We start from the raw sequence: 20,490 nt of genomic DNA on the forward strand, positions 1-20,490 counted from the left end.
CCTCTTCTCACATCCCTGCAGGGAGCACTTATTTCACTTGGAAGCAGCACAGTTAGCACAGGCTTGGCTCCTGTAGCTTTTTTTATTTTGCAGCAAAATACTGGCAGCACAAAAAGCCATGTTATTTCAAATACCTGCTTGCTTTCATATCAGTGAAGTGTACTTTTTTTGCTAGATTAATGAAGGCCAAATATTTAAATAGTGGCAGTTAATTGCAGTGCTGCACTGTCTTCAAAATAGCAATATGATACAGAATAGGAAGCTGGGGGGTGTTCCTTACAGTGGAATGTTTTTTCTTGCTATGAAATGCTTGGGACATTGTATTGTCATGTTTACTGGTGTCCTCAATTGGTTAAGCTGAACAATGTGCTTTATGTGGTGTGCAGAACTCCTTATACCTAAGAAACTGTGCTGAGTGTCTTTGAGATAAACTGTTCTAGGAAGCACACAGATTAGGTGTGTTGTTTGACATGTTATGAGTGATGCGTGAATGGTGAGACAAAGGCATATGAAGGAGAGATAAAGTTGGAAGACCACGTTGCAGTTGCCAAGTGGTGGTGCTGGATTATCTCCACTTAAACAGCAACTGCAGAATGGAGGAGAGACAATTGGGGTTTAGACTCAGCTGCTACCAATCTCCAGCTGCAGGTTGTCTTGACAGAAATGCATGAGCTTTGCCCAAATACCAAACATGTTAGCAGCATTTAGTAGATGAAGGATTCTCTTTTGTGTAGGGAATTGGTCTGACCACCCTCATGCAGTGTGGAGGGGGAGCCTGTAGAGAAGTGGCCTCAGCATCTTGCCTCATTGTCTCATTGGGATCCGTGTTCAGATCAACATGGAGATGATGTAGATCAGACATTGGTCCTGCTTTGAGATGTGCATATGGGAAATGTGAACCCAAAGCACCTTTATCTCTCCTGACTGGTGTTACAGAGTGGTGTCTTCACCTATTTCTTCTGCTCGTTGTCTTGTCTTTTTTTTTTTTAAATATGTATTTCTCTTAATGGGGTGGCTTATAAAGAGGACTAGCACAATTCCCATGCTGAATGTCAGCTGTCAATCACTTTCTTTAGTGCTGCTTCACAATTACATACGCAGGAGAAAATGCTTTATTTTAGAAATAAAGTTGTTTTATCTTTTGCACTGAAAAAAAAAAATCCCAAACTTTGTTACTTGAGAAGTTGAGGCACAGAACTTTGTTCTTTTCTTTATTCTATTAAGGAACATACCAAAATAAAAATATTGATGTACTTCTCTGGTTCAGACCATCTCTGAGTAGCAGAACAGATTTCCTGGTCTTACAACTATTTTCTGACTGTGTATTTTGTTATGAGTAGCTGTTTCCTCATGGAGGTTCTTTTGTCACTCACTGGAGCATGGAAACTCTTGGGTATTGTCTGGCAAGCCATGGTGGCTGTAGCATATGGCTACCAAGATGATGTGAAGGAAAGCTTTTCTTTCTTGTTTTATGACTCTTCTTACAGAGCAGATTGTTTGCTTTCCTCTTTTGTGGCTTTCGTTGAAAATTAATGGGCCCTATTGTTTTGGAATATGTTCTTTTGTTGTTGGTTGTATATTTGGTATAAAAATAGTATTGACTTCTCTGTGAATTAGAAAATGAAAACAAAGGCAGTTCATTCTGAAACATCAGCTTTGCTACATTCTAGATGAGTCTCCTTCCATGTTAAAATACGGTTGCCTGATTCATGATATACTGGATTACTCTTGCACTTTTTTTTTAAAATGAGAGATTAAATGCATATTTATAGTTCATTATTTTCTTGCAATAGACTGCAGCAATTTGAAACTCTGCAGACTGCAGTAACTCATGTGTGGATCAAGAAATGTACAATTTAAGGATATGTCACTTTACTTGATTAGTTTAATGCATTAACTACCGCTGTAAACAGTGTGAGCATACTTAATGAGGGAAAAGAAAAGGAAAAAAAGGGAACATTTCAGTGTAAAAAGGGTCTTCAAATATGCTTATAGTGTCATATAGCTGAAAAACTCCCCTGTTCCTGTGAGAATATTCAGGATGTCTTCTTTTTCAGTGTAGCCTGAAACATGTGATTATGCCAGCATCTGTCATCAGTGAATGTGAGGTTTATATTTTCATGATTTAATGTTTTCATTTATTAAAAGGGAACCATTTAGAATTTAATCAAGACAACAAAGGGAAAAGAGAGGTTCCTAAGTTCCCTACAGACCACCTGAGCTTCCTGATTCATCTTTCCATCTATGGAGCATTTTGCAGATTTTCTTTCCTCTAAAATGCCTCAGTAATTACAGTGCAGAAAGGTGAATAGAGAATTTAGCGAGCCTTTTGAGGTGTAGTGTAGCTTAATGAAAGTAGCAGCTGACTGCAATTTGGAAAACGCTGATTTTTAATCTGATCTGTGTCACCAGATTTGAGCATTTTTATTTTTCAAAGATTGTAAGAAGACTATTTTAATCTTCAATCACAGAGAAACTAGGTAACAAGGTGTACATACAGCTTTGAACCTTCTGCCATTGAATCAGCTTTCAGTTCTTCTCGGATGTTTGAATTTTGGTGCAGTTAGTATACTAGGAAGGTTTTACTACTTTCGCCCTACTTCTAGCCCAGTGGCTCATCACGATACTGGGAATTGTTTTCTGCTCTCATTCTCTCATTATTGGACACAGAATTGGAGTCCCCTGTCTGACCTGGAGCATCAGGAGACCTGTCTCAGGTTGGCCTCTGGTGTGGCATTTTCCAGCATGATCAACAATAGATTTGGGTCTCTCAAACAGAAGCTGCAGCTTCATCTCCACAGATGCTCTGGATGGATAAGATGGATAAAATTTTCTTTTTAAGTTGATAAAAAACTTAATTCAAAGCATGTTTTATTTTCTTTAGGCAGGCATTGTGTCACTTGTATCTGTTAAAGACAGAATTTTGTTTACAAAATTATTTCCACACAGAAGAGTCTGCTGTGCTTTAGTGTTGTTTGGAGAGCCTTGGACAAATTATCTTTGCTCTTGACTCAATCTCTGTTCTGTAGAATGAGAATTATAAGACCAGTTTCTTTTTAAGATACTTTGAAACCTAGAAGTGACAGGTAATAATTGCTGGTGATTTAAGTGATGTTTATGTTTTCACGTGAACTTTTTCTACTCTTCCTCTCTTATACTCTGCTTATATTAAGAAGGTGCTAGGGCTCCCCCCAACTTTATCTCCTAAGGCAGGAAAACACCATCACACACTGACACAATGTTCAAATATACCCTTACATCATACTGCTACTTTTGTTAGAGACAAGTGTGTTTCAAGTACCCCTCATAAACTCAAGTGGGGAAGGTTCATGATCTGGATTGAAGCCAAACAATTTAAATATCTGTCACTTATTCCACACACAAATTGTGTGACTACCTTCCATGCTCATGCATTTCCCAGTTTCACGGACTGGTGTCTAGTTGGCTGCATTTATTCTGGTTTTCAGTGACACAGAAATTTCAGATCAGGATTTTGAAATGTCTGACTTCAGAGATTTCCAGGACCTGATTTGTCAGAAACAAAAAGCCTCTGTTAATTCCCTTTGAAATTCACAAAGTCACAGAGGTACATGATGTCCTCATACAAATTCTGGGGCAAGTGCCTGAATAATTGTTGTTCACATGATGATGTTTGATGCATATGATGCTGTTCAGGGGTGATGGTAGAATCCCTTCTTGAAACAACAACAGTAATCTCTTCACAGTAGTTCCATGTGTTGTGCATCTTCATTTGCTGACTGAAGCCCAACTCATTTTCTTCAAGGGAGAATTCCTATAGTGGAGGCAGAAAACATGAGTAGGCCTCTAATTTTTCCAACTGCAGAAGTTTTTTGAGGGAGTCACTAGCAAATCTAAGTGAGGACTGTACTCAGGTTGGGCTGAACTCTGACATCCATAGATCTTACTAACTCTGCATGAGACTGGTTTTGTTGAGAACTTTTTGTCTTTCCATCTCCAGTAGAATATCCTTTATAGAATATCCTTGTCTTTTTTCATTGTGATTTTTTGAAAAATCTCTGATAATGGTATTGAGAGCTTGAGAAGAACAAAGATGGGGGCAGTGTCTAGTTTTCTGCCTATTACTTTGGCTCATCAGCCTAAAGGAGGGTGAAAAACAGTATACAGCCTAATCATTCCTTTGCCATGTGCTGTCAGTTGCAACAGGTATGGAAGCTGTATCTGCAGAACTTGAAATGCACAGGTTCCAGTCATTTGACAAGGCTCCCTTCTTTCTGCAAATGCCCTTAGAGACCAGTTCTGGATTGCCATTTTTAATAAAAGTGTGCTTTTGTGAGTTTGTGAGAGTACTTGGGTTGTTGCATAAATATTTTGAATATTTATGCTTTATTTTTTTGGGTAGCTTTTTTGTTTCTTTCTAACACCAGTTAAACCTGCTGAATGTTAGATTCGTGGCTTACATTTCTTTTAAAATATTGAAAAGCTAAAACAAATGGAACTCGGAGCAAGAGAGGCTCAGTTTTCTGGTTCAGGGGCCAACTCTTGACAGAACCTAAAGATCCTCTATTTGAAAACTTGGGACCCTCAATAAAGAATTTGCAGGGTATCTGTTTTCCCCAAATGTATCTTCCTAATTCCCATTGTATTCAGAGTGATATATCTCTCTCTCAATATGTTTGAATAAGAGAATCTGCTGTTCTGTGTTTATTAGGATTTTAAATTTTCTTTTCCAATGACTGCACAGCAAGTATTTTCTCCCCTTTTAAATACTCACCCAGGTTGCACTCTGCTATCAATATACATTTGTTTCAGAGGGGCTCCTGACCATTTCTGTGCAAGACTGATGGTCATCTCTGCTCATCCTTGCAGAATTCGTGCAGGCCAACAAAATGACACTTTTTTGCTTGTTTTCTAGGTCACATTTTGCATCCACTCTTCTTTGGCCATGAATGGGAGTACTAAGTCATGAATGAGTCTTTCCAGCTATTCCGTTTTTTCTAATCTATTTCTGTCTTACATGTGCAGTTCATAAGATTTTGTAGTGAATAATATATGTCCTATGTGTGTGCAGCACTTATAACAATGGCCTTTTTGTGGGTTTTGAATAACTACAATAACTTTTTGGTCATTCTGCTTTCTAGGCCAGAAGAGCAGGGAAAAAAAAAATCAATTTGTCAGTGAAGCTTTCAGTAAAAGAAAGAAAACAGTATGTTGAAGTTGTTGTTTTCCTTGTGGAATCTCTACAGACTTGTTTATTTATTTATTTATTTTTAGTAAAGAACATTTGAATTTCAATGTAATAGAAGATAAAATGAACACTTAATAAAACAAGTGCTTCTATACTTAGGAAAGACCCAGTTGTTATCAGTGGAAAATTCCAGGCACTGTTGCTTTTAATGTCCTAATAAGTGGCATCTAGAAGTGTTTTGTGCTTATAACATTTACCAGAATATAAATGGAAAGGATTTCTGACAAAAATAATGTTGTTGCTTGGAGCATAAAGGAATGTTGTAACAACACATAAAAGTGAGAGAAGTGTAATTGTTCACAGGAAGATAAGCAGAAAAGGGTATAGGATCTGTCATGCAGCTCTGGGAGTGCTAGTTGCACCCTTTCAGAACGTGGTAGCTTAAAGCAGAAGGGATGAGAAAATCAGGGAGGACTGCTGAGTGCATCATCTCGTAGTTAGACTGTCTTTGACTCATATTGTCATGACAGGTGTCTGAGAGATCTTGCAAAGTGTTTTCAGAGTTAATATATTGACTTCTTAATTTGTTGTGAGTCTTTTGCATGATACTATCAATGATTCTAGAGGGGGTGAAACCTTGCCAGTTAAGCAGTGGCCAGCATTCCAGTTCACTTCCCTTACTAATCCCCTTTTATCTTCCTGTTTTATTCAGGAACCCCTGCTGGATGCAGATTCTGAGCACATACAGATCTTTCACATGTACAGCCTCTGACTGTAGGCTACAACTGTGCTGCTGATCTGTATGTACTCTTATGATTCAGATAATCAGCACAGGCAGGAATATTTCAGAAGATAAGAAATAGCAGGAGGCTTTTGTTTTTATTCTGTTAGTCCACCTTCACATGGGAGTTCCATTTCTTGAACTGTTTGGATATCTAAACACCAGGTCTTCACCTATCACTAACTTGATAGTGTCACAGCAGCTGCATAGTAATATTTTTGCAGAAGCTTAGAAAAAATTCAGTCCATAAACTGATGCTTTCGGAGGGTTTGGCACCGTCTGGAGTTGAGATAATTCAACTCGTGATTGTGTGTTCCTATTAATCCAACACAAAGCTCTGCCACTGCAAAAACATGTTGTCTTGTACTCTGCTTTTTCCACTTACTAGTGTGTGCCAGTGCTAGATTTCACATGGCCTTGTGCAGTGAATCTGATGGCAGCTTGACCTAGATACAAATAACCTTCATGTTTATAGGGTGGAGGGACAGGGTAGGACTAGGGCTGTGAGGAGTGAGCTGAAAGGTATGTATGTTTGAAGTGGTGAAAAGAGGCAAGGGAACAGGTCTCCCTCTCTTTGATAGCAGTGTAAATTCATGCCATTTTTAAGTGACTATGCTGTTGCTATCAAAACCCTGTAGCTATGCTATTAGTAACAAATATGTCCTTTTTTTAAATTATTTTTTTCCACCATGGTGAATAACATGCCTGACCTTACCATTTGTTTTCTCTCATCTCTTTTAGTATCCCAGCAACCATCTACTTGCTGTGCTTTGCTCTTAATTCATTTGTAAGCTATTGTGGCAAAGGATCATGTCGTCTTCTCTTGCTGTGGTTATCAAACCTGACCTTGATAAAGTACAGAAGCCTCAGCTGCAGTTTAAACAACACTGGGGAAGAAGTAAATGTTCACAGTAATTCATAGAACAGTCAAATTCGTCTCTGGTTTATGTGGGTCAAGTCCATAAGGTCTCTAATAAAGCATGTAATGCCTTATGTGCAGTGGGGATTTCATTTGTGAAGGAGGCTTCAACAAACATGGTTGAAAAAAGTGTAATGGCTAAAGGGAGTGCTGCTTTTATAGGCATTTTAATGATGTTACTGTCTATTCTTTTCCTTTTTGAGATCTTTCCACTTTCGAAAAGATTTTATGAGAATGGTTTAGTCTTTAAATAGTCAGCATTAGCTTTATATATAATTTTTTATTGCAAAAGCTTTAAAAAGTAATAGAACTTCCACCTAACTGACGATGTGCACATTGGCCTCCCCGGAACGGGGAGGAGTGCTTCTATTTCTTTGATGGAAAACTCACATGTAGCAGAAATATCCTTGGTTTTGTTGTATTATATACCCAATTTTGAGACTCCAAATTACCAACACTTATTTAGAGTACTACAAACTAGGATAACCATTAATGTATCTATCACACTGGCTGCTTAATCTGTCAGAGTTGTTTATATAGCATCCCCATAGTTCAACTGTAGTTATATATTTTTAAGGTGAGAGCTTTCTTAAGTGAATTTTCTTCTTGTTTTTTAGTCTGTGAGGTTGAATCCTAACTGCAGTTCTCTACTCTCCTTTGTACAGTCTGTTTTGTCCTTAGGTACGTGTAATTGATCCCAGCATGATTTAACCTTATTACTGAGAAGGAACCCTGATGTGTCATCAAGTAAGGGCCTGCCCTGACATGGCTTGCCCTAATTTGGCTTGCCCTTTAAGTTCCTAAACTTTATTCAATATAAATCTTAAAATTTCATTCTTCTTTTGATTGTTTATGATATGCTTTTGCTACTTTTCCCTTCTTTTTAATTTGCTTGGTTTGAATTTTCATTATGTGGTGGTAGGCTGTTTCTGGGGTTTTTTTCCTCCTCTTATCCCAGATTGTCATATCTTAATTTTCATTCTGTCAAGCTTGGTTTACATGGACTCGGTCTAGCTAAAAAAGTGTTTGCTGGCTGATTTCATGTCCCTTCAGCCTTTGTGGTATTTAGCTCTTTACTCATAAATCACTCTAAGATTTTTAGTAATTAGAAATGCTGCTTTTTGCACATATTCTACTATTTCAGTGACTTTCTGGTAGTATGATGCCTAGAACCGAAAAGTTCTTCTACCTGGGTTTATGGCAGACCTATTTAAAGTCACTGTGTTATTCCTTCCATCATCCTCTTTCTCTGTGACCTGACCTATGTTATATAGGTAAACAAGACCTGCATTAAGGTGGCAGGTTAAATTTTGAACTCCTGTTAAGTTTCTTCTCCCTGTTAATTGTGTTCCCTTTTATATTAATTACTTTGCAGGTCACATGTATGTATAAAGTATATGTTTGGGAATTTTTTCCAAACATTATTGATTTTTTTTTCTTAATATTTTTCAATGCTGGATTTTTCACTAATTGCAGTTGGCATTGCTAACCTCTTTTGTATGTATCAGTATTTCTTAGTATCTCACATTTTGATGATATTTCAGTTTTGGTTTTAGTTATGTCCTCTTCATTAAAAATTCCCCAAAGAATGTGCAATGTGACTTAAATTAGGACCCAAGGGCATGGTTAGATGTTCTCTTCTCAATGACTGCTGGAGGTGTGTGAAAGTGTAATGAAATCTGATATGGCCTGGTTGTTGCTGCCAGGAATTGTAGTGATTATATCCTGCTGAGCAGAAATGCTGTCTCCCCTAAATGGCAAAGATGGAGCAGAGTGGAGTGGTAAGTAGATGGTGGTGCAAACCAGACACCACAATCAGGATTTCTTGAATCAAGCTATGGGCTTGTTTTTACCCATCTGGCAGTCTGTTATGCTTCTTTGTAGCTCTTCTTTCTAGTGCTTTTCAACAAGGCACAGCCTCTTTCTGCAGGAATGATTCCGTGCCTTGCTTAAAGTGATTTAAAATTAGAGCCTGATTTCCTGGTTGCAGTGTCCTCTCACTTTTCTTGCATGAGAACCGCTGGCTCCCTCATGTTTTGCTGGCGAGAAGCTGGATGATCTCTGAGATTCCTTAATTCAGGCAAACTGTTTTGAGTTGAAACCACTCAGCGGGATGTTAGTAAGAAATCTGGGTGGGGAGGAAGGGATGGGTAAATTTTTCGTTCCTCACCCAGGGTGGGGAGCAGTTGTAGAGCTCATCAGTGACTACTGCTCTGTTTTTACAGATCTAATCCTTTTCCCATCACAGGGGAGCAAATGGCAAGATTCTTCTCTCTGACAATAGTGCATTTGGGCTTGCTGCTGCCTCATCCACATCTTTTATCCCTCGTTGCCCAGTGAGGTTGTAATGCTGTTCCTATGCTCCTGAGGCACAGCCCATCAGGATACTCAGATTTATTTCCTGTTTGCAGTTGAACATCAGGATCAATTTATGCTACTGTTGACGTGGTTGCACCAATTCTTTGCTTTGTATTAGCTGTGGATGCAAGGAATTCTCTTTGAGTACTGGATGCCTGTAAAATACATTGAGAAGGACACCTACAGAGAAGGGTTTATCGTAGTGCAGGGCAGTGCATACAGTTGGTGAAAAGGGATCATTCACTTAGCCTAACTTTTGGCACTCTGCTAGCTGCTAGTAATAGGCTGTTAAACTTGGCAATTGTAGTATAGACAGTGCTGAATTACTTAGTCTACTGCTTTCAGAGAAAACAAAACCCCAAAACAAAAAACCCCACCACTGTAATTTTGACGTTTTTTGGTCACCTCTCTTTGCAATGCAGCATGTTACATGGAATGCTTTGTGTACAGAGACACTGAACTGGTTTAGGCAGAAACTATGAGCATGTTGGAGAAGGTAATTTTAATTAGCACAATTAAAACCCCAGCCATTATTTGCCTTTTCCAAATGTTGTTACCCTCCAGTCCAGCGAAATTCTTTTCCTGGTGTTAAAAGAAAGATGAGGGAATTGGTTAACAATGTGTGTTCCAGCAGTAAATATTTGCATATAGGCCAGTACAACAATGATTTTTTTTTTATTATTTTTTATTTCTTCCCTAGCAGCTAGGTGTACTTTAGCAGTTACTGGAAGGCTTGCCAGGTCATGAAAGTCAAGGCCAAGCCCTTGTCAAAAAACCAAGCTAGCGAGGACCTTTGGACGCCACTGTGCAAAGGATGCTGGTTTAACTGAGCAGATGTTCTCAGTCCAAGGCTGATACTCTTGGAAGAGATGCCAGGAGACAAAAACAGTTGTATTTTCTAGGACAAAGGGAAAAGAATGATGTGTGTTTCATGCTGGTATTTTATTTTGTAGTTGTGGACAACTGAAGTTTAGGACTTGGAGTTGTGGGTGGCTTTTTGTATATGAGTTCTAGAAGTGTATCTTGCTCTCAGTATTTGGTTTGATGCTTTTTATCAAGCCACCCTTGTGGCTTGTTTCTTCTGTCATCGTCTTTACAGAGATGGAGTTTCTGGATCTGAAAAGTAAGGATCTAATCCCAGCTGCGTTAAGGATGATTTCTTTCTCTCTCTCTCTCTCTCTCTCTTTTTTTTTTTCTTACTATACTGTAACAATATTGAGGATGGATATAAAAAAACATTCTTTAGCACTGTAAGTGGGAGAAGCAAAGAAAAAAAAAAGACAAAGTACAGTGATATTCCTCATAGTTCTTTGTGCTGCATAGCATGTGTGTCTGAGAGAGACTTTCACACAAATATTTTTGTGCTGGTGCCTGTTAATTCAGCTAGTCGTGTAGATAACTATAACACAGAACAGCATGTGACAATCCAACAGTATTCTGTAAGCACCAAAAATTACTTTATAGTTATCTGGTCTGGATTAAGTGACCCAGGGAAAATCAATTTTAGTTTCATTGATCCTTAAAGCCTCTGGACTTGTATTATCTGCAGGAAAAATCATGACTTGAAATCTTCCTAAGTTTTATTAGACCACTGTCCAAATAAAAAATAAAAAAAGGTAAAAAAATTTAGCATTATGAATGCTAGTATTGATCATTGTGAATGGAAAACGAAGCAAGAAAATGGCTAAATTTATCACAAATGTTAACAAATGGGTGGTAGACCTTAATCTAAGCAGCACTTAGCTTTGCCATTCCTTGCCTCCCAGTAGAGTTTGGTACCAGCTTTAGTATAGCTTCCTTGAATAAGTATAGGTTTAATGGACTAGAAATTTCAAATGTGAAAAATTTTATTTCTCAAAACTTTAAAACCTAGAATATGTTTCAGTCACCAGCTGTATTAGTCACTTCTTTTAGGCTCAGCAGTTGAGACAGTTTTCAAATGTTTCTGTGGGGTTTTTATTGCTTGTGGGATGTAATGATGAATAAGCATAGGATAAGAAGTATTAATCATAGTCATAAATCAGCCATTTTGAGACAACTTTTTAAAAAATATTTTCACATTTCACTTTTCCTCAAACAGCACTGTTTAACCAGTCAGTACGGCTTTTTCAATGAAGATACAATACGTGATTATTGTCTGGCAAGGAGCACAGTCAACATTTTCTGTTTGTCTTTGGCCAGAAATTGAAACAAAGTGTTTAATGTGGAGAATTATTGACTTTTAAAAAAATTATTAATTAAAAATTTTACTATTGAAGCTATCCAGTTTCTTAAGCAAAGGAAATACTCCCTGAAGCAAATGAATTAGATTTGGAAGAGTTTTGTGTGTGTGTCAGTCTTGAGAGATTTTAAAACTAGTAAGTCTTGTCATTTTATATCTGGCTTTAAGTTATGTCTTAAAAGACAGAAAATGTGTTTCTGTCCATTTTATCAATGGGTAAGATAGGAGTTGAACTGAACTAGACTGAATGGGACAAAGTACTTCAGCCACAGCCATCAGTAGTTGGTTCCTGACTTCAGTGCATCAGGGATGGGGTTCTGTGCAATGAATTCTTTCCAATGTTACAACTAACAGTAAAGGTTTGACCAGAAGCATGAAGTGCTTGGTATTTGTTCACCTAATTTTAATTGTTTGGTCTTAGAACAGTTTATTTAGTTTCAAATGAAATTTAAAACTTTTTAGAGCAATACAAGGACAGATATCCTATGTCAACTATAACAAAATTTAACCATTTTATCACTTTTTTTTCCCCTTCCCTTTCCAAAAACACAGAGGCAAAATAGTGCAGAATACCTCCCAGATAATAAAAACTGAAGTCTTTTTTCTGTGATTAACAAACTGGTAGAAGATGAAATCATACCTTCTATCAGCCAATCCTGGGATCTCTCAGTCTGATAACAGGAGTTCTGACTTTAGTCTTCCCTTATGTGAATTTCTGATACAAATGCTTATAGTAGTTTTTATATTTTATGTACTAAAATGTTCTTGATGAATCATTCCAGTTAACTGTTAACTTTTTCTTCCAAACCATAATGGTGGTTCATACTCAGTTCAGCTGTTGCCCTGTTTGTTACGAGACACATAACCTGCCTTTTGTGAAGCTGAATGGAGGTCCTGAAACCTGTTGCTTCTGAAACTTTTATTCTTGGAAGCAGCTAGAATTTAACCACAATGATAGTCCCATATTCTGTATTTTAAATGGACACAGCTCTAGGGAAATTTCTATTTCTCTAGATGTTAAGGTTACAGGTGGGAGCGGAACATGTGAATGGTAACAGTTCCCAGCAGGTGCAAAGCTATCAAACTATCTTGTTTGAAGTATTGTAAGAATTGCAGCAGGATATGAACATTTTGTGGTGTTTGTCTTAATTATAGAATTAGATTAAAAGCTTACTTAGAATTTCAAACTGCTGTCATAGCTATGAATTCTTTAGTAGAGAAATGATAAATTTTAAGCCACTGACACTGGACTGAAGGCTGTTTCAAGAAACTTTTAAATAAAACTGATGGTGTTCTATAAAGCAAATCTGAATTAAACTGAAAAAAAGCCCAAAATGTTAGATTTCTAAAACAGCAAACTGCTTTGTAAATACCTTAAAATCTAAGATACTATTTACCTTTACCATTTTGGAGTCTAATTCTACGTTTCTTCTATGCAGCTTCCAACTGCAACGTCTCGTCAAAGTTACCCAGCTACCAGCTACCAGGACTTCAGCAACTGGGAATCTCTAATGAAAATTAAAGAGGGGCTGCTAAGACAGAAAGAGATTGTGATCGATCGGTGAGTAACCTGCTTGTGCTGCATAGATTGGATTAGATTAGATTAGATGATGTAAAAGCTGTGATGTCGAAATGGACTTCCAGGAGAGCTGCTTGCTTACTCAGTAAAGTTGTTAGGGTCCAGTCCAACAAATATTTATGCAAAAATATGTGGGAGCTAATCTTTGCTAAGAGAAAACACTGGCTGCTGGCTAAAACTTTTACAGAATTCAAAATCTAATTAGGGTTTTAATGCCTCTGCAGCAGAAAAGGGAGAGTAAGACCAACAGCCTGCGGTTCTGTTGTCAGCTTCCCCATCTTAGCTTCCTACCAGGCTGGGGGTCGTGTAAGACAATGTTGTGTTTATATAGGTTTTGGAGTAATTTGCAAGATTAAGATTGTTCAGCTGCATTACCTTTTCCATGACAAGTACAGAAATGCAATCTGTTTGCAGTCAGTTGATAAAGCTGTGAGAAATTTGCCTCTGCAGTAACATTCATTAGTAAAATCCTATTCAAATGCTCATACAAATTATTCAGATGAAAAATTAAATCCAGAATCTCTGTATCAGTAAATACATAACTTCTTAATAAAGTTGCTGTCAATCTCAAACAGGTCTTGGCAGCAACTCAGTGCTGTCAAGTTTCTAGTGTATCTGAAGTAATTTATGGAGTTCTTGATGTTTGGATAAAATGGAGCCTTAATGAGGAAAATATGTTTTTAATAAAGGGCTTGAGCTTAATGAAGCTCATATAAAATTAGCAGATGTCATCAGGAGCTGCAGAGTTTGGATGTAGGACATTAAAGAAGGGTATTATTATATTTCATGTAATTGTCATTTGGCTTAGTCTGTGTTTTAATAATAAACTCTTGGCTCGTAGCTGAAAGAGGAGAGGTTGTTCTGATCTTGAAATAGTTATGCCCTCTTATTGATACTTGGCTCCACAGCATGAAGAGAACTGTGTAAAGCAGGTGTGTACTGATCACAGGAATGTCAAGCATTTATTATGAATGTTTTTATATTTTATCTAGGAGTTCTTCTCTCTTAGTGGGTGGAGATAGAGAACTTGGGTATAATTTACTTTGGAAAAAGGAGAATTATACTTGTACAAGATCTGTTCCTTCCTCTGTTGCAACAGAGCAAGGAATTACAGTGGTTTAAGGTGTTTCTGTTTCCTAGTGATCTGGCCAGTACCTCTAGTGGCATTTCAATGATGAAGGGTTGGTATTAACTTGCCAGTTTGTTGCTGATCAGTGTGGATTTACCTGCCTCTGCAGCTGAAGGTGGCATGCAGAGTTCTGAGCTGTGGCAGCTGAGGCATGGCACAGCATCCCACTCTGCCAGCCCTCCTGCAGAGGTGGTGAACTCCCAAGGGGACAAATGTTTAAAATGGAAGCATCCTTAACTGTTGCTTGGATCTCCTCTGACAGAGCCTTTTGATCAGCTGCTTAAAGGCTGTCTAAATTAGTCTCTCTTTTTCGGGCTTGCTCTGTCAGTGGTAATGCTGTATAGCCTGCAGCCCACCTCTCAGGGCCCAGCCTTTCAGCAGCATTTGCAAGCACATTGCCCATGCTGGCTGGGGGTGGTCTTTGGTGCCTCTGCTAAGTACATCATCCTCTGCACTCTGTATGAAGGCTTGTTATACAGTGACAACTAAAAAAGTAATGCACATCATACTTCTCATACTGGAAATTCATTTACAGTCAAGGGTGAAGTTTCTGAAGTGATAGATTGTAACCTAGTCACCTGCTAACATTACTTGATGCCGCTCATCTTGAGTGAGAAAAGCTATTTCTTTGTCAGGTGTCAGTGGACTGGTTTTTTTTTTTTTGTACAAATTGTGCTTTTTTGTGAGTTAATGATAGTGAATACAGCTCTTTCTGACCTTTTCATTCAGCAAAAAAGACAGAATACATTCTGGAAGGCTATTGAAGTGAAAGAAACAAAGACCAGTTAGGGATGTTACAGTAATTTTTTTAAGTAGACACTTGCTTTTACAGCTAAATTGTGCATTGTACATGTACTTTGTAATAATGCAAATAATGCAGTGTAGTATACTGTATTATAATATTACTATAATAATACAACACAGAAAACACTTTTTTAATATTAAGCCTCTGTTTGGGCAAAATATTTGCCTTAAAAGCTATTATTTTAAAGCAAATTGCAAGTATTTAAAGTAGATACTTTTTTATTTATGACAAAAATAAAGGAAAAAAAATAAAGGAAGAATTATTTTGTTGACTTGAGATTTGGTTGTAGGCATTTACTGGATAGGCCCTTCCTACCTGAGGCTCTCATTGAAGTTTGAAAGGTATAGTCCATGAAGTCATGTCATGCCAAATTTACCAGCTGGTAACTGGAGGAGGCCAGCAAGACTTGTTTATTTTCAGGGAGGCATAATTTTGTGAGAGACAGGTTAGCCCTTTACTGCCCTGGAAGCTGGAGGAGCAGCACAGCAGCCAGCGTGGGGCTTCAGACCCAGCTGCTCGCTGCCAACAGGTACGAGGAACATCTGGATGAAAAGCAGCACCCTGGGAACACCTTTTTCTTGCCCTTGTTAACAGCGTCCCTTTCAACCACGGAATCATTGCCCAGTTTTTTGAAGGTTGAATCTTCTTCTCTTGGGAATCGCACTGGAATTGCACTAACCCAGGAGGTGGAGGAGATTAATGTCATTTTGTGCCACTCACTGCCTTCTGCATAGTGATGCTCAAATCTGTTGATAAGTAGGAAATGGAGGCTCTGTGTGGGGCAGTATCCTTAAGCTGTTCTACTTTTATCTTGTTAAAAAAGAAAGGAGGGGCAGGAGGAGAATAGAGAAACCTGGTGCCTGCTTTCCTTCTTTCTGTACAATAAAAAGGTAAAAAAAAACCCCATCCCTTCCAGATTAGATTCTTAAGGTTCCTTGTTTTGCATTAGAAATCTAACAGCTCAGAATAGTTGCAAGCAAGTTCCAAATAGTTTTTAGAAAGGATTCAGGGAATAATGCTTACAATATAAGTTGTCATACTTGGGTACTCTGGAAATTCAGACCCATGAATACAATTATTAAAAACCCAAGCAGCCACTTGCATCTGTGGATAAAACAAGTGTCCTGATTTTCATTCTATACACTGTGTTGAACAGAAGATTTAGTAACACATTAGTTAAAAATGGATTTGATTTCTGTAGTCTATTCAGCATAACAAATGCATATTTTTAAGTATAAATGAACAGAGTAGCATAAATGGTTGTGTTTAAAAGTGGTTTTGGTTTGCTTTTTAAAACTAGTCTAAAAATAATTTCAAATATAAAAGTATGTTCTTTACAGCAGTTTTTGGGGAGCTAAAACATGACTTGAGGAAGGGAACCTGGCATCTGTGTGTGCATGGAATCACAGTGGCAGTTCTTAAAAGATGTGTGTCATGTTTTCTCCATGAAAGAGCTCTTTGTTCAGGCTGTGAACAAGGTCTTAAGGATTTTATCTGTAAGAGGAAATGTGCAGCTATAACACTTATTACTCAAATGTCTGTCCCCTACTGTACAGAATAATTGGATTATATCATTGCCTTATTCTCTGGTGGTTTAGCATGTAGCACTGTGTCATTTTTAACACCAGAGGGAGCCAACACTGTTTTAGTTTAGAAAATCATGGCATCACATTTTAATTCTTCGTGGTGCTGCTCTGTTCAGTATATTCACAACACTGAAGTTAGGGTTGGGGACAATTGAAAATGTCTCATAAGACAGACCAGCCACTCTAGATGTCCCTCCTGTGGTCCTGGTTCTGTTTGTTTGTCAGGAGCTGCACGTATCGGGTAGGTGAATAAATGCCAAATATCTGAACATATGACATAAGCTGCTGAGTATAATACTGTGCCGTGTTCTCTTCCAGACAGCTTTAGAGCATTTGAATGACTTATTAAGGTAGATTTAGAAGTATAATTTTTAGTGAATATCTCATTCTTCAGGGCATAATAACATTTACATTCTCAAAACAGTTGCTAAATCATTCTCTCTTTATTGATAGCTGAATTATGCTTATGTGTTTTTATTGGGACAGCAGAATTGGATTCTCTTTGCCTTCTGTCAAATTATCCTGACTTCAGTAGTTGACACCAAGCTGTATGTGTTCTGTTAGTGCTTGTCTTACTGCTAATGTAACACTGTAATTCTTTTAATTCGGTATGGCATTAGCAGCTTTAGCATCACCACTTGAGTGGTAATCTTATGCCGTTCCTGAGGAAGTTTTATGCCACATGGGGTCTGAGTACCTAAATGTGTAACTGAGAGTCCTTTGCAGAGAGAAGGCCTCTGAGGAACTTCCTCAGAGTGCCCTGCTGTGTAAAATATTCTTTGCTTGCAATTATAGCTTGAAAAAGATATATGTATCTAACTTGTGGCTGATGATGGTAAAGTTTCAGGAAGGTTTGTTTACAGGGTAATTTTTTTGGCAGTTTTAGAAGTGCACATTTTCAGAGGTGAATACTAGTAATGTCTATCAAGTGGAATTTGTTAACATTAATCTTCACATAATAACTTAAATCTTGGTAATAATGAGAGGATGTAAAGATAGAAAGGACCTATCTAGTTGCTAGGCCCTAGTGGTGGACAAGCTGTAGCGTTGTCACTTGTTGTGGATGTCTGTGCTATTGATATCTGCAGTAGCAGTTGTTCCAAAGCCTTTTGGGGTTGGACAGTTTGGTGATTAATTAGCTGAAACATTGGAAGACTATTCCTAGTATGACTTAGTCTTGCCTTCTAGGTCATGTTTTCTGGACCTCTGGTTGCTTTTGTTATTTCTTGAGATCTCTCCAGCTGATGAGTACATCTTCCCTGAAGTGTCCAAATGGAACAGTCAAGGCCTCCTTCCAGCTGAGCACTCGTCTCTCTCCCAGGCCATGCTTGTGCAGTGTCTACTTTTTGCAGTACAAGATTATGTAGTTTTGGTCAGCTGCAATCCCAAAGCCTTTTTTGTGGAACTGGTGCCAAGCCATTTCCTATTGTGTAGATTTAAATGTTTTTAGGACGTTCTAGTATTTGGCAGAGCTGAGGGGGGAACAGGGGAGGTGCAAGGCTGCTCTGTATCCTTCCTGTCAGGAGACTGCAGAAGTTGAAAACCCCCAACTGTGGGAAGGCAGAGTGCAGTCCTCTCTCTGAGCAGGCAGTCTCCTCTGTGTCCTGCTCATGCTTCTCCCCTCCAGACTAAGTAGCCCAGAGCGTTTCAGAAAGCGGAGTACAGTTGCTGATTGTGCTCTTGCCTGCATTACTTCAGTGCTAGCTTACCTCCTGTGGGTCAGGCTAGCATTTCAAACTTGAATGTGACTCAGAAAAGTAACCTTAAAAATAACAATCCATAGAGAACAGAGATCAGCTCTTGACTCCCAAAGGTAGCGTTCCCATCTTCTTTTCAAGATAAGCTCTCCTGTGACTAGTGGAAAGGTAGTATTCACTTTGAATTGCAGGCTCTTAACAAAAGAAAAAAACCTCCAAACCAAAGCCACAGAATTTATTGCACAGGAAATTTAAAATCATCTTTTCTCATGGGATTTGCTGACGTTGAAGTTCTTTGTAATCATCTTCCAAATTACGGAAAATGTATTTGCATTGTTTACTAGCAGTCTCTTTTCCTGTCAGTACTCTGCATGTTTGGACTTGTGGTCCCAAGAGATTATGCCTTTAAAACAAAGGGATATAAAAATTAAGATCCAACTTCTTAAGCAACAAAACAAAGCAGCATATCTCCAGCTGTGTTGTGAAATAAATTATAATACAGAAGGATCCTTACTGTATTGAATTTTGCACCCTGATTCTGAGGAAATCTGCTCAGGCATTTTCACCTGTTTCTCATTAACCAGCCTTTTGAAGGTAAGCTTCAAATGTAATTTGATTTATTATGAAGTTACTAGTGGTATTTCTGTAGTGGACAGAGCTTTATTCTAAGGCTCCCAAAATATTTGAAATACTGGACCTATGTCTCGACTTATAGTGTGGCACTTACACTAATTTAAGCCTCTTAAAAGTTGAGTGGGGGAAGTGCTTTTGTGGCAGATGTGGGTTTCTGGTAGAGTAAGAGATGGGTTTATGGAGGTGAGCTGAGTAAGTTCCAGGCTGTGGTTTATTTTCAGACAAAAGGATATATGAGTGTCTGTGTAAGCACATGTCCACAGTTTATTTTTTTCTGTGTGACTATGACAGAATTACTTTAATGTCATTTGTGTCTTACTCATGTTTTTGAGACATAGAGACATGCCTTTTGTGTATTAAGCCGCTTATTTGTTATCAATGCTGGTCTCCAAGTAGGATCCAGGCTTGTGCACATTAAGCCGAGTACTCTTATCTGCAATCCCATGCCCTTCATGCTGACTTGAGCTTCAGAGAGGATTGTCTGAGCTAAAAGACAGAACTACAAATGGATCAAAACTGAGCTCTCCCCCAGTCAATACTTCACTCTTATGGCTGTAACTTCATTTTATTCATTGGTGTACAGATCCTCGTAGTGTCAGGTGGCACCAGTAGATTTCCTCTGTATTCTAGCCAGTTTTGTAAGTAGGAGTCACAGTCATCTGGGGTGTGGGAAGCGCTGCTGCCATTTCATGGGGCACAACATGTTGTCTTCCCCTGTGTTTGTCTGCAGAGAGTAGTGGCACGGGGATATGTGCCACCAGAAGCAGCCCCTTACTGTTTATGGACAAAGAGGTTGCAAATTTAATAGACTTGGAATTGAATTGCAGATGTGAAGCCCTTTTTTGGTCATTCCCTAGCCTGCCTTTAAGTGTTTGCCAACTCTGACCTTTAAATACAAATTTCCTAGCAAGGTGCTTCTTGTACCACTGAGGCTGGTATTTGGCCTGGTTCTCTCTTCACTGATGTGCAGAAGGGCTCTAATTCTCTTGATTGGTCAGCAATAGAATCAGAATTTTCAGGGTTGGAAGGGACCTTTTAAGATCATCTAGTTTCAACCCTCCTGACATGGTCAGGGACACTTCCCACTAGATCAGGTTGCTCAGAACCCTGTCCAGTCTGGCCTTAAAACCAGGGAGGGGGCTTCCACCACCTCTCTGGGCAATCTGTTCCATTGTCTCACCACACTCATGGTGAAGAACTTCCTCCTAACTTCCAGTCTAAATCTTCCCTCCTCTAGTTTGAATCCATTCCCCCTAGCCCTATCACTACCTGACATCCTCAAAAGTCCCTCACCAGCTTTCCTCTAGGCCCCCTTCACAATTAGGAGACAATTAGGTCTCCTCAGAGCCTTCTCCTCTCCAGACTGAACAACCCCAACTCTCTCAGTCTGTCCTCATAGGAGAGGTGCTCCAGCCCTCAGATCATCTTCGTGGCCCTTCTCTGAACACACTCCAGCACATCCATGTCCTTCTGGTAACAGGGGCTCCAGAACTGGATGCAGTACTCCAGGTGGGGTCTCACGAGAGCAGAGCAGAGCGGGAGAATCACCTTCCTGGACCTGCTGGCCACGCTTCTCTTGATTCAGCCAAGGATCTTGTTGGCTTTCTGGGCTGCA

The 20,490-nt window shown here is 38.8% G+C and overlaps 1 protein-coding gene across 1 annotated transcript in view; it reads left to right on the plus strand.

Annotated features, from left to right (window-relative positions):
- The window catches only part of CEP85L (centrosomal protein 85 like), a 105,877-nt gene that overhangs the window by 60,587 nt on the left and 24,800 nt on the right, over window positions 1-20,490 (plus strand). Inside the window, exon 4 of the mRNA XM_030447275.1 lies at window positions 12,886-13,007. Coding sequence (XP_030303135.1) covers window positions 12,886-13,007 — 122 coding nt within the window. The remainder of the gene's footprint in view (window positions 1-12,885; window positions 13,008-20,490) is intronic.

The sequence above is a fragment of the Calypte anna genome, chromosome 3, assembly GCF_003957555.1.
Source record: "Calypte anna isolate BGI_N300 chromosome 3, bCalAnn1_v1.p, whole genome shotgun sequence".
In the NCBI taxonomy this organism is placed as follows: Eukaryota; Metazoa; Chordata; class Aves; order Apodiformes; family Trochilidae; genus Calypte; species Calypte anna.